This window comes from Panthera tigris, chromosome B4 (assembly GCF_018350195.1).
Source record: "Panthera tigris isolate Pti1 chromosome B4, P.tigris_Pti1_mat1.1, whole genome shotgun sequence".
Classification (NCBI taxonomy): Eukaryota; Metazoa; Chordata; class Mammalia; order Carnivora; family Felidae; genus Panthera; species Panthera tigris.
The window spans coordinates 1,173,203-1,185,631 of record NC_056666.1 but is presented as its reverse complement, the minus strand read 5'-3'; the positions used below and the strand labels follow the sequence as shown (position 1 = coordinate 1,185,631).

The 12,429-nt window shown below is 52.2% G+C and overlaps 1 protein-coding gene across 1 annotated transcript in view; it reads left to right on the top strand.

Annotated features, from left to right (window-relative positions):
* ADARB2 (adenosine deaminase RNA specific B2 (inactive)) overlaps positions 1-12,429 on the top strand; it is a 133,757-nt gene that overhangs the window by 95,247 nt on the left and 26,081 nt on the right. The window contains 2 exon segments of the mRNA XM_042990927.1: positions 405-556; positions 8,471-8,639. Coding sequence (XP_042846861.1) covers positions 405-556; positions 8,471-8,639 — 321 coding nt within the window.

The window sequence follows — 12,429 nt, the reverse complement described above, 5'->3', positions numbered from 1 at the left end:
TCATGGCCTCCTCCCCTCCCGGAGGCCCCACGTGCTGACACTGACATCCTGGGGTGCAGGACTCCAGCATATTAAGTTGGGGGACACGAACGTCCAGCCTCTAGCAAGGTGGTCGCCCAAGGGCAGTGTCTCCACACGACTACAGCACCCCACAAACCCAGCCACAGGCATCTGGAGTGGTGCCCTCTTGAGGCCGGACACATGGCTGGGGGCACAGAACAGAACTGCTGTCCCTGGGTCCCCCTTCCCCATTTCACTGCCACCTGCTCTAGACGCAGTAGGCAGAGGGCAACAAGAAAGACACGGGGAAATAAGACACAAAATAAGATGCAAAGGCATCGGCCCAATGGGCGCCTTTCCTGTTGGTTCATAATGAGTGACGAGGACCCTCTCTCTGACCCTAGCAAGCGGCGGGAGGACTCAGAGCACTCGATATTCGAACGGTCCAAGGACGGCGGCTACCGGCTGCGGGACAACGTGCTGTTCCATCTCTACGTGAGCACGTCCCCCTGCGGAGATGCCAGGCTGCACTCACCCTACGAGATCACGGCCGACCGTAAGACACAGCCCCCTCCCCTCCACCGGCCCCCGGGCCAGGCCTTCTGTGCTGAGCATGCTCACTCGTGTGGCCTGGCGGCCCCCTCAGCCTCCAAACCCTCCTGTGAATCGCCCACATCACTGAGAGCAAGGTGGCTTGAAAAGCTAAAATTAGCTATTTAATTGCTATGGTTCTCTGCCTCATTTCAGTTGATCAGCGGCCCCTGCCCCGCTCTGCACAAGAGAGGGGAGGAGATGGGGAGAGAATTACGCAGAGAAAGAGCAGGTCCAGGTGGCTTTGCTCACCTGTGTTTGCAGCTTTGCAGAGAATAACGCTGAGCATGTTTATTTATGTGTAACTAAGCCAGCAGTGGGTGTCGCCCCGGGTAGCAAACCCCGGTGTGAGTGCTGGGCAGGACCTGCCCTCTTGAGCGTTTGGTCAGAGCAGATGTGGACAGATGGGGTCCACCCAACAGAGGGGACGCTGTGTTCTGCAGTGCGGGGACACAGCCGGCCTCTCCTGTGTGGGTCTGATGACATCAGCATCTCGGGAAGAGTGTTCAGCTGCTGCAGAGTGCCAGTAAATTCTCTTCCTGATATTATTCGTGCGTGCAACATGTACCGTGCGTGCATGCACCCCCACACATGCACACACATGCACATGCACACACAGACCCCTCCCAAAAGCAGCACCAGGCAGACCGTCTGAGGCAGGCAGTGAAATTAGACGCGTATATTGTGAGGTATCTGCTCCCAGTAAAGACGCTGACTCATCCTGGGAAATCTTCAGTTGAGGTGCAGCAGACGAGACACACGTAGAGAAGGTTTATTTTTGGCTTCTGATTTCCCCCACGGAAGGCTGCGTTTGTGTTCTAATTGCCAGTGGAAGGACAGAGAAACACTTTCTGAATGCCCAGGCTTTGCTGAGATAAAGCAGGTGCAGAGGAAGAGCACTTTTGAGAAACCCTACGTGTACTGAACTTAACCTAGTTCTCTAACACGGATTGCAGCCTGTCCAAAAAGATCCATTCCCCTTTCCTCCAGATTTGCTCCAAGACCCTCACTCTCCCCTGTGGAGAGTGGTCGGGGAGATCCCCATAGTGTGGCTCTGAGTAACAGTGTCACCCCTCTCTTCCCCCACGGTTGCTGGAACCCAACAGCACAGCTGGGGTGGATTAGAAACAACAGGCATTGGCTGCCCACAATCTGGGGACGGGGAGTGCAGGACCCAGTGTCTGGGGGAGCCGCTGTATCCTCACGTGGGTGGGGAGGTACGGGGGCTCTGCAGGGGCTCCCTCCCAAGGGCAGTGATCAATCACATCAGGGGGGCCCCTCATGGCCTCATCACCCCCAGAGGCCCCTCCTCTTGACTCCATCCCCTTGGGGCTGGGGCTTCAACACAAGAGTTGGTCTAAGTTGTGTGTCCAACACAAACGTCCAGCCCAGAGCCACACCCTATGGAAAGCAAATGCAACTGAGAGTCAGGATAAGGGAGCTCCCTAAATATAGGGGCCTTTTGGGGAGCTTCCCCGGGAGCTGGCAGGTGACAGCAGGCACCCCCCGCCCAGGGGTAGAGCAGGGACCCTTCACTGTCACACATCCCAGAGAAAGGAGGAGAAACAACATGGAACAGATTCATTTTTCCTGGAGGGTTCATCAAGCTGCATCTCCAGGAGACCGGCTTCCTGTATAAAACTGTGAACTGTGCTCCATTAGACAGCTGCTTAGAACTGTCTTTCCATTTGCTCCCAAAAGTCTGGCGTCATGAAGACCCAGGAGCCCTGAGGTCTGGGAGGAGAGGTCTGGCAGAATGTTCAGGGCCGGCCCTAATTTACCCGCTTCCTCCTGAGGCCGGCATGGCCAAGTGGAGACAGCCTGAGACCCACTGTGTCCCCCTGCCTCTCTGAGCCCAGCACCCACCACGGCCTCCCAGCTCCCCCCCCCCCCCCCGCCCCGGTTCCAACTTGCAAAGCCAGTGGTTCAGAAAAACAAACAAATACATCCTCAGATGCACCCTAGGGCTCATTTCCTGACACAGATGTCTTTTATTTCGTGGTGCTTTTAGAAGTGGCAGGTGCTGCTAGGAAGAAAATAGAGCATCTTCCTCACATTTTTACCGCAGATATGCCAGGCAGGAACGAGCTGCTGCTGGGGCTTATTTTAAAAAAATTTTTTTTAACGTTTATTTATTTGTGAGAGAGAGAGACAGAGCACGAGTGGGGCAGGGGCAGAGAGAGAGGGAGACACAGAATCTAAAGCAGGCTCCAGGCTCTGAGCTGTCAGCACAGAGCTCGACGCAGGGCTCAAACTCATGAACTGTGAGATCATGACCTGAGCCAAAGTTGGACACTCAACCACCTAAGCCACCTAGGTGCAGGGGTTATTTAGACCGCAGCCTCTGGCACTTCCTCCCCAGGACCACCGAGGAGGGGCTCTCGGCAAGTCTGGACTCAGACTCCCAGCCAGAGCACACATCACCTCCCTGCACTCTCAGCAAAGCCAGCACTGGCTCCTGACAACCCTGCATGGAAGGGCTTCCCAGGGAACCTGCAGCCATTGCCCAGTGCATGCCTTTGCTTCAGAAGGAGGGCGCACAGGGGAGATGTGGGCAACTGGGCCTCTGCTCTCAGGGGCTCTTGCCAGGGAGCCAGTGGGGACAAGTCCCTGCAGGATGTGCAGGCCTGTGGGGCCATCCACTCCCAGAAGTCAGCGCCTCTACCTCCAACAGGTAACCCTGGAGAATCCAGCCCGGCTCCATGTTCCTAAACGGAGCTCTGGAATCACAGCCCCAAAGGTGCATGGACACAGATGCGCTGGGTCCACCCGTACCCAGGAGCCCCAGCGCTGGAGCTGAGACCTCCCCAGGCCCTCCACACCTTCCCCGCCTGCTGCCCACCACATCCCCGCATTTGTCCTCAGCCTCCTCTGCTCGGCAGGAAGCAACAGTGCTCCAGGCTCTCCTCCCCCACACACACACGCACAAGACACGTGCGCACACACAGGGACACCCATGTGAACACACACATCTCGACAGGTGTGTGATGCATCAGGAGCTGTAATCACACCTGGATCACATACTGAGTCTAAGAGAAAGTTCTGGACACAGCTGCTGACATCATTCCCCTTCGTCTAAAGAGTGCAGTATGGCAAGGAAGTTCTGTAGAGAGGTCTGGACAGCCAGTAAGCCAGTGTCACATGCCACAAGGCCCGGCAGAGAACCGAATCTGACCTGGTGTTTCCAAGAACAAGTGCCACAGAACGATGGTGGCCATCCACCACGATGCCTGGCCCTGTTGTCTCAGGGGCTCTAATGGGTCCATGACTCCCTGACCCTGTCCATGTCTCAGACAACACTGAGCCCTGTGCTGTGAAGCAGCCTCACCTCCCTCAGACGCCTGCAGCTCAAAAAATTCTAAATTCCCCAGTTTTATTTTTTTCCTCAAAAATATTCATCTAGATAGATCGTAATTCTTCCTTCCTAGAGTCTTTAAAAGTGAAATCAAAACCAATCGGTCTGAAATGTTTGCGAGGCGTGTTGCCTGCCAGGAGGCGAGCTGTTTCCAAACCCAGCTTCTCTATCGGGATCACCTGGGGAGTCTCACAAATGTGGCTTCCTGCCGCCACTCTTCCTAAGATTCTGGTGTATTCAGGGTAGAGTGGGGAACTTTTAAAACCTCCCAGTGTTCTGAGAATCTGACATGTTTCCAGCAACAGGACTCAAAATCCCCTAGCGGCCTCCTGCCCAGATTGGGTCTGCATGCAAAAGGGGTCTCCCAGAGTCTCTGCAGGGGCCAGGCTGGCGTGGAGGGCAGGTGGACAAGGCTCTTACCAGTAGGGATGAGCCTATGCTATGACGGTCATTGGTCTTGGCGACCCAGAGCAACTCCATTCATTCCCCAAGGCCAGAGCCACAAGGGTGATGTCATGTCCTGAATGGCTGTGGGCAGAGCTGGGCTGGCCCCAGCTGGCTGTGAGGGGAGCCTCCATAGACAAGATCCAGGGCCCTTCACTGCGGCTGAGCAAGCACCATCCTCCTGACTCACCAACATCATTAATGCAAATGCCTTTCATGGTGCATCTTTTAAATAACCTGGGAAACTCAGTTCTTACTGCCATTTTCCAAGATTTAACCGCGTAAATTCTCCCCTCCATCTTCCCCCAAATGCTATGACAAAGGGCATGACTGCATCATATCTCACAAGCACGTACTAAATGCCAGTATGTTCTAAGCCTGCTCCATTGGTTGTACCTAGGGGAGTTCAAGAGATTAGACCAAAATCACATACAAAGTCTGGAAGTCTAAAGCACTTTCCTGAAAGCCCTATCTTCAGGTTTCTGCCCACTGAGTCACAGACGTGTGCAACATATGACAATATCGGTGCACCATAGAAAAAACACATTCAGATGACCTCATAACTGACCACCATCACGATCACCACTGTGTCACATAAGACAAAGGACACCCACATGACTACACGATGGATGATGCAGACACTATTACAGTAAATACTGGATCTCACCGTAGGTGTACCTTCTGGGATACATACACCTTTTAAAGATGATTTAGAAATTAAAAGTTTATCTGTTGCTTAGAAATACTGTTTTCCATTCCTACTCCTTTCTCCCCCATTTCTGGCTCTCTTTCTGCCAACGGCGTTGCAGCAGCCATGTCTTGCTCTTTAGACACAGCTGTGCTCCCTAGGTGGGCTCCTTCAATTGCCACTGATCTCTGCTTTCTTTCCAGTCTCTCCTAAAAATTAAAAATTCACTTGAAAACCCTGTAAAGCATATGACAATCCTTACTTTATCTTGACATCCTTCTTCACAGGTAAGGGCTCGAGATTGATAAATGCCATAATGAAGAGTCTGAGGACTTAGAGTACTAGCAGCAGATTAGAATATTCCTATAGATTTGGGGGTATCAGCATGCACAAGGCAGGCAGGGTCTCAACACTGCACACCCCCAGGGTCTCCCAGGTGCACTACACCACAGCCCATGCAGATCCAGTCCATGCAGCCTCTGGCTGGACTGCTGTTTTGTTCTGCTTCAAGTGCCAACTTTAGCTCTCTCTCCCCGCTCACAATAAGGCAAGAAAGAACTGGAGGAAGTGGGCTCACCAACACTCAGAGCACGCCCCGCCCCCAGGATGGATCATGCTCATCAGGGAGCATGCTGGGGAAGGCAGCCTGAGACACAGCACTTCCAAAAATAAACACTTTTCAGGAGTGCCTCATGCACCTGGCTCTTCAGGCAAAATTAATCCACCTGAGAACTTTGAGTTAACTCCTACAAACCAATTGCTGACTGAAGCCAGGACTCCCTGTTGTCAGGGCATTAACGGACCGTAAAGTCTACTGCATGGAAAGTCAGTTGTGCAGAAGCAGAGGGTAAGAATTTAGAAAAACCTTACAATATATCAGGCAACTTCCAAAGTCTGAAAAAGTACACAACAGTTGGAGCACCAAGAGAATGACAAGGACGCTATAATTAATACAAAGAGACGGGCAGAAAGTACCATATTCCCTGAGAAAATATCCCCATCATAGGGGGATATGACAAGCTCTATGACACTGTGGTAAACTGTGGGAACTGAGGTGTATTGGTCCTCCACTCTCCCAGTGCTGCCTGCCACAGGAAGTCGATGAGATAAGTAAGACCCCACCTGGGCAGTGTAAAGAGTCAGGTCAAAGCAAATGTTTGCTCGAGCGTCTTGAGTCATATGAATGATTCGATGTTCATTTTACCATCGTCACCATTACTGTCATCATCTCTGTCATTATATCATCTTCTACATCATCGTCATCATGTCTCCTCATCACCATTACCGTCGTCACCATCACCCTCATAATCACCACCATTGTCATCATCACCATCATCGACATCACCATCCTGACCACCATTATAATCACCATCATCATCATCACCACCATTATCCTCACATCCATCATCACCACGATCATCACCATTACCATCATCACCATCATCATCATCATCACCATCGTCACCATCACCACTGTCACCATCACCATCATCCTCATCTCCATCATCACTATCACCATCATCACCACCATCATCATCATCACCACCGTTGTCATCATCGCCATCATCACTACCATCACCATCAACATCACCATCATCACCACTGTCACCATCACCATCACCCTCATCACCACCACCATCACCCTCATCTCCATCATCACTATCACCATCATCACCACCATCGTCATCACCACCATTGTCATCATCACCATCACTACCATCACCATCATCACCACTCACCACCACCATCACCATCATCACCATTTCCATCATCACTATCACCATCATCATCACCATTACCATCATTACCATATCCATCATCATCACCATCATCGTCATCATCATGACCACCAGCATCACCATTACCATCATCATCATCACCATCACTGTCATGATGATCATCACTATCACCACCAGAGTCATTGTCATCATCTGATTTCCTAGTGCCATTGAAAGCAACAGAGATTTGTACCCTCACTGTCATCATTGTGGGGCATCCCTGGCTTGCATACCCAGGGCTCAGTTTCTCATCTTGGTTCTTCCTTCTGTGGATGACTTACAGATCAGTCAAAATTGGATCTCATCAAGTACCTCATTGGTGAGGATCAAAAAGCAATCTGAAACCTCTTAAAAGTTTACTTTCTTCAAGGAGTATAGCAATCTTTCTCCCTAAGACATGGGCTTGAGGTACAATGGAAATGTAGTCAAAGAACTTCAGTTCCTACAAACAATGATAAAATAGACTGGAAATTACTTTGAGATCTATAAAAGAAGGTGCCTATATAAATCCACATATTTTTTATTATTTTATGCCTTCAGTAATGATAAATAAGAGAGAAATCCTATTTCCAGGACTTCAAAACTTAAATAGAACATTTTTTTTTTAAATAGAACATTTTTAAAGGAAGTATCTTTAGTATCCATGCATGTCACCATATGTATGTAAATGCTGGAATAACTGTGCTATATATCATTTGTATGCAAAGCAGTTAACCATTTCCATATCCCAATATAATCCAGACTTAATGTGCAGAACTTTTTTAAAGAAAGACAGGATAAAAACAATCTTCACCTTGTTCATGCTAGTTCTCCAAATAACCATGGACTATGGGGTGTGGCGTAGGTGTGTGTGTCTGTGTGTGTGTGTGTGGAGGGGGCTCCAGAAAGGAAAGGAGAATATGAAATGAAGGCATGAGGGACCCACAGGAACCAGTTCATAGGCTCCATCTCGTCCTCATAGAGACCCTGGGTGACAATGGACACCCTGTTGTACTGTCCATGCCCTATCTCATCCACCCCCATAGCCCAGGAGGCAGGCACCATGATTCGCCCTAGTTTAAGATGCAATAATTATGTCACAGTGGTCGTGAGTAACTTTCCCAGGGTTAAGGAGCTAGGAAACGTAGGGCCTACAGAACACAGCCCTCAGGCCAGATCCCACCCACTTCCTTTCTGTATGGCCCGTGAATGAAGCATGGTTTTCACATTTTTAGATGGCTGAGAAGGGTGAAAAGAGAAATATCTCACAACAAATGAAAGTTATATGGAACTCAAATTTCAGCATCCATAAAGTGGAATGCAGCCACACTCATTCACTGACCTGTCTATGCTGTGGCAGCACAGTGAGTGGCTGGACAGAGGCCAAAAGGCCACAGAGCCTCTGATATTTACTGTCTGGCCCATTATACAAAGTCAGCTGACCTGGTCTAGAGGTGGCACTCTGGAGCCCAGCTCTGCACCAGTCACTGGCCCCCTCCACTGGGACACTTATCTGTGCTTCCCCAGACTAGCAGGTGTCTAGGGGGCCCCCCTCCTCCCACACCACTCCAGGTGGGGATTCACCCTCTGCACAAACAGGGTCCCAGCCTCTCACAGCTGCCTCTTACCTCCTAGTCAACAACAGTAAGCACATCGTCAGGAAGCTCCGTGGACATCTACGCACCAAGATCGAGTCTGGGGAAGGGACCGTCCCCGTCCGGGGCCCCAGCACCGTACAGACATGGGATGGCGTCCTGCTGGGTGAGCAACTGGTCACCATGTCCTGCACAGACAAGATTGCCAGGTAACGGCCCCCTTGCTCACCTCCGCCCAGGTGGCTGCGGCCTGGCGAGGTCTGAGTGAGGGTGGAACAGGGAAGGTGTCCTGGGGGAGCAGGAAGCCTTATCCCTCTGCCTCTCTCACAGGCCACACTCTCAGCTGCATGTGTGTGCCCAAGCGAGGGCCTGGTTGCTGCAGGCTTCGGCCAGCAGGCACGCTCACAGAAAATGGGCTCAGGGCAGCATCACAGTGGTCCAGCTCCACCAGGCTGGCTCACGGAGCCATCGGGAAGCAGACAGAGCTTTCCAGGCCCACCTTTGCTGAGCACAGCCCTGGGAGCCACTCCCCACCCAAGCAGCCAGCCCACCTCACAGACCCCACAGCTCTCCAGAAAGCTGGGCCTTCTTGCCTCCAGCATGTGCACCCTGCCATCAGATCTCCCTAAAGTGTGACAGACCTTCCAGAAAACGTGTCCACCCATGATGCCAGCTGGGTGGGAGTTCCCCCTCTGTGCCAGGAGAGAGGCTCTTTTTAGATGGAACATCAAAAGTCCCCCCTTGAAGGCTCTGGGCAGGGAACCAGCAGGAGGAAGAGGGATTTACAAAGGGCATGCAGGTGCCCCTCAAAGGCACCTTGTCCTCAGGGAGAGCCCTCTTGCTCACGACCCCACCACCCTCTTCCTGTGCTCCCAGATGCCATCCCCACAGAGGAGCGTTCCTGTCACTTGGGTTTGGAAACCATCCCAGAGCACCTAGGGATGTCAGGGAGGGAACACTGCAGCAAGAGTTTGCCCCAAGACAGCCATAAACTGTTCCAGAGCCACCCTGATGGTGACAGTAACAATGAGGTTATTGTTAAGAGTGCATCAAAACATCTCTTGAACACTTGGTTATGCTCATTAATCTGTAATCTGTAAACTAAGTAAAAATAGTGAGTTCTATGTAGATGGGGTCTTGGAGCGAGCCCCACCCCACCCAGCCACATTGCTGTCCCCAAGGTCCTTGGCCTGGAAAGCCCTCGGGTTGGAACTCACCAGAGACAGGAGAGCAAGGTTAAGGGGTGGGGGTAATGTGGAGGCCCAAGGGAAGCCAGACCAGATGCAAGCAATGGAGGACCACACCTAGAATGTGCCACCGCCATGGGGGGACCTGGAGGCAAGATGAGGGAGGCAGGGTGTCCCCACAGGGACCAGGGAAGGTGCACCCTCCCAGGTATGGTTCCCAGGAGGTGGACACCAGTGAGGCAGGACTGTCTGCCCATCGGTCGATCAGATGACACCTAGCACAGGGCTGGGCATGCCCACTGCTCCGCAGGTGTTTGCTGACTGGCCAGACGCCTGCTTTACCAGAAGATGCGGTGTGTCTCCTGGGAGGCCAAGAGAGGAGCTGTTGGGTGAGGCAAGAGCAAGGACAGGGCAGAGCGAGGGGAGGCCACTGTCTGTGGGCCGGGGACCCAGGCCTGCCCCAGGCCACTGCAGGCCCTGCACATGGCGCCCCTGCCTCCTCAGACTTCTCAGGCTGAGTGGCAAAGCCAAATTCTCCTGGGGAATTACCAAATAGCTGCAGGAAAAGTAGGGCCATTTACCTACCTCCCTGGCTGTGACTGTCAGGGCCAGCAGAGGCGACAGGACAGCCTAATGACAATAAATCAAAGCACTGATTTCTGCATCAAACGAACAGCCCAGACTCGTCAAGCAGCTCATCTTCCAGAAGAAAATGTATTCCTCCTTTGTAATAATCTCATCTATTCAAGAAGCAGGAAAAAAGGGGCAATTTTCACTCAACGGAAATCTTCTGGGTGCCTGAAGATCACATTGGGCTTCTAAATTAACTCTCTGACTCCCTGGAAGAATGAAGTGAATTAACACTGCAGAAGTGTGATTTCATGGTCTTTGGGACCTTAAACGTCAACCGACAGCAAATCAAACCCGGGATACAGAACGCACAGCAGGGCCGTTGTTCACAGGTGTGTCCACGGCGATGCACCTGCTCCAAAGCCAGGCTCCACTTTTTTTAATAACATCTGGAAAAACAAAAGCCCACTTGCATCCCCGCAAGGGGTTCACATGGTACCCTGGGTACACGTGTGGAGACACTGACCATCACAGCTCTGGGCAGCCTGGAAGGTCAGCTGTCTCTCCCTGAGCTGAGCCAGGAACTAATGGACACAGCCAGGTGGACCCCAGCCCCGCAGGCAGTCCCTCTCCATGCACTGAGCTCAGGTCCCTACATCTAGTAGCAGGGACACTGAGGGGCACACAGAGCCCTCCCCTCACTCATTCATCTCTCCAAGCCCTCACCCACCTTCCTACTGCCCCCCAGCCCCATTTTCTCTTCCTCTCTGCCTCCCCCTGTGTCTGTGTCTCCGTGTCTGTCTCTGCCGCCCCCACCAAAAACGCAGGAACTGCTTGCTTCTGCGTGGAAGGGCCAAGCTCAGGGCCCATCTCTCCACAGTGAGGTGCAGGTGTGGCTCTTGCTAGACAGTACTTGCTGGTGCCCCTGCACACTGGGCCAAGGATGGCGGCGATGATGAAGGAAGATCATGCGCTGTGGTGCAGCAGTGTCTGCATGGCCCCGCACACAAGTCGAGGGTGTCAGCACCAATGTGTGAGTTATGTCGGCGCACACAGCAGGGTTTGAATGGGAGCACACATTGGCATGTGACTCAAGACCACAAGCCTCTGCAACACACGTGACTTGTGCAGAGGCTTCACAAAGGGACCACCCGGTGATGTACATGTGCATCTGTTTTCTGTCCTGTACAGAAACGAAATCACGCCTAGGGCTTCAGTAACGTTCCAAATAAGGACTCTTCCTACAGAAACACAGAGAAAGCGTTCCAACTCGGAGAGCTGATGCTGCCATCCTGGCACATTTGAGGTTCTGCATGGAGAGTGTGGGTATGAGCTCGGAGATGTGCAAGTCACGTCCGCCTTTCAGGAGCCTGTGGCTGGGGGAGGACCCACCTGGCTCTCAAATCTGTAAGCGCAACACATCACACACTGGGCAGGGCCTCCAGGGCCTCCAGGGCCTCCAGGGCCAACGTGGCTGATGAGCTGATGGTTTTCAGGCATCTTTGAACACCGACTGTCAGACTTAGCTGTTAATATGAGTCAGATAACAGCGACTCACAGCTAAATAAGTTATATCAAAAATAAAGGCAGGAAACACTCAAAACTCACAGGCTCCAAATTATTTACTGTTATTTGTGCCCTTTCCACACCCATTGTGTCTGTATATCGGAGGTCCACAAAATGTCAGCTCCTGCACACCTTGTCCCAAATCTGTGCTCACTGGCCTCACACCAGCCCCATGAAATTGGCCACAAGGATGGTACTTACACCATGGAAATTGGCAAAGGTTACAAATCAGTGCCTTTTCTTTTCTGGAGAGCCAGCTGTTAGCAGCACACCAGTGACATCAGAGTCATGCAGGACCTTACCAAGTTATGGACACTAGAAATGACACGTGTGTCCTCTCACTTGGGAGGACGTGAACACATCAGGACAGGAATCTAAACAGGCGCGTGTGTGCAGGCAGGAGACACAGGCCTGTCCCATCCCGTCTGGGACCCCAGTCCCAATGCTGCCCCTCATCACTCCTCTGGGGGCCAGAGCCTGCCTCCCTGGTGCCCCCTCTCATCCTCCCTCTGCTTCCCTAGCCCCGTCTCCCTCTCATTCATTCCCACATCTGCTGGCCTGACCATGGCTGCACTGTCATCACACAGCTCATCCTTCTCACCAAGCAAACCCCCCGCCAGCGCGGACACACTGCCTTCCTAACGCAGGCATCCTGGGAGAACCATCCACAATCAGC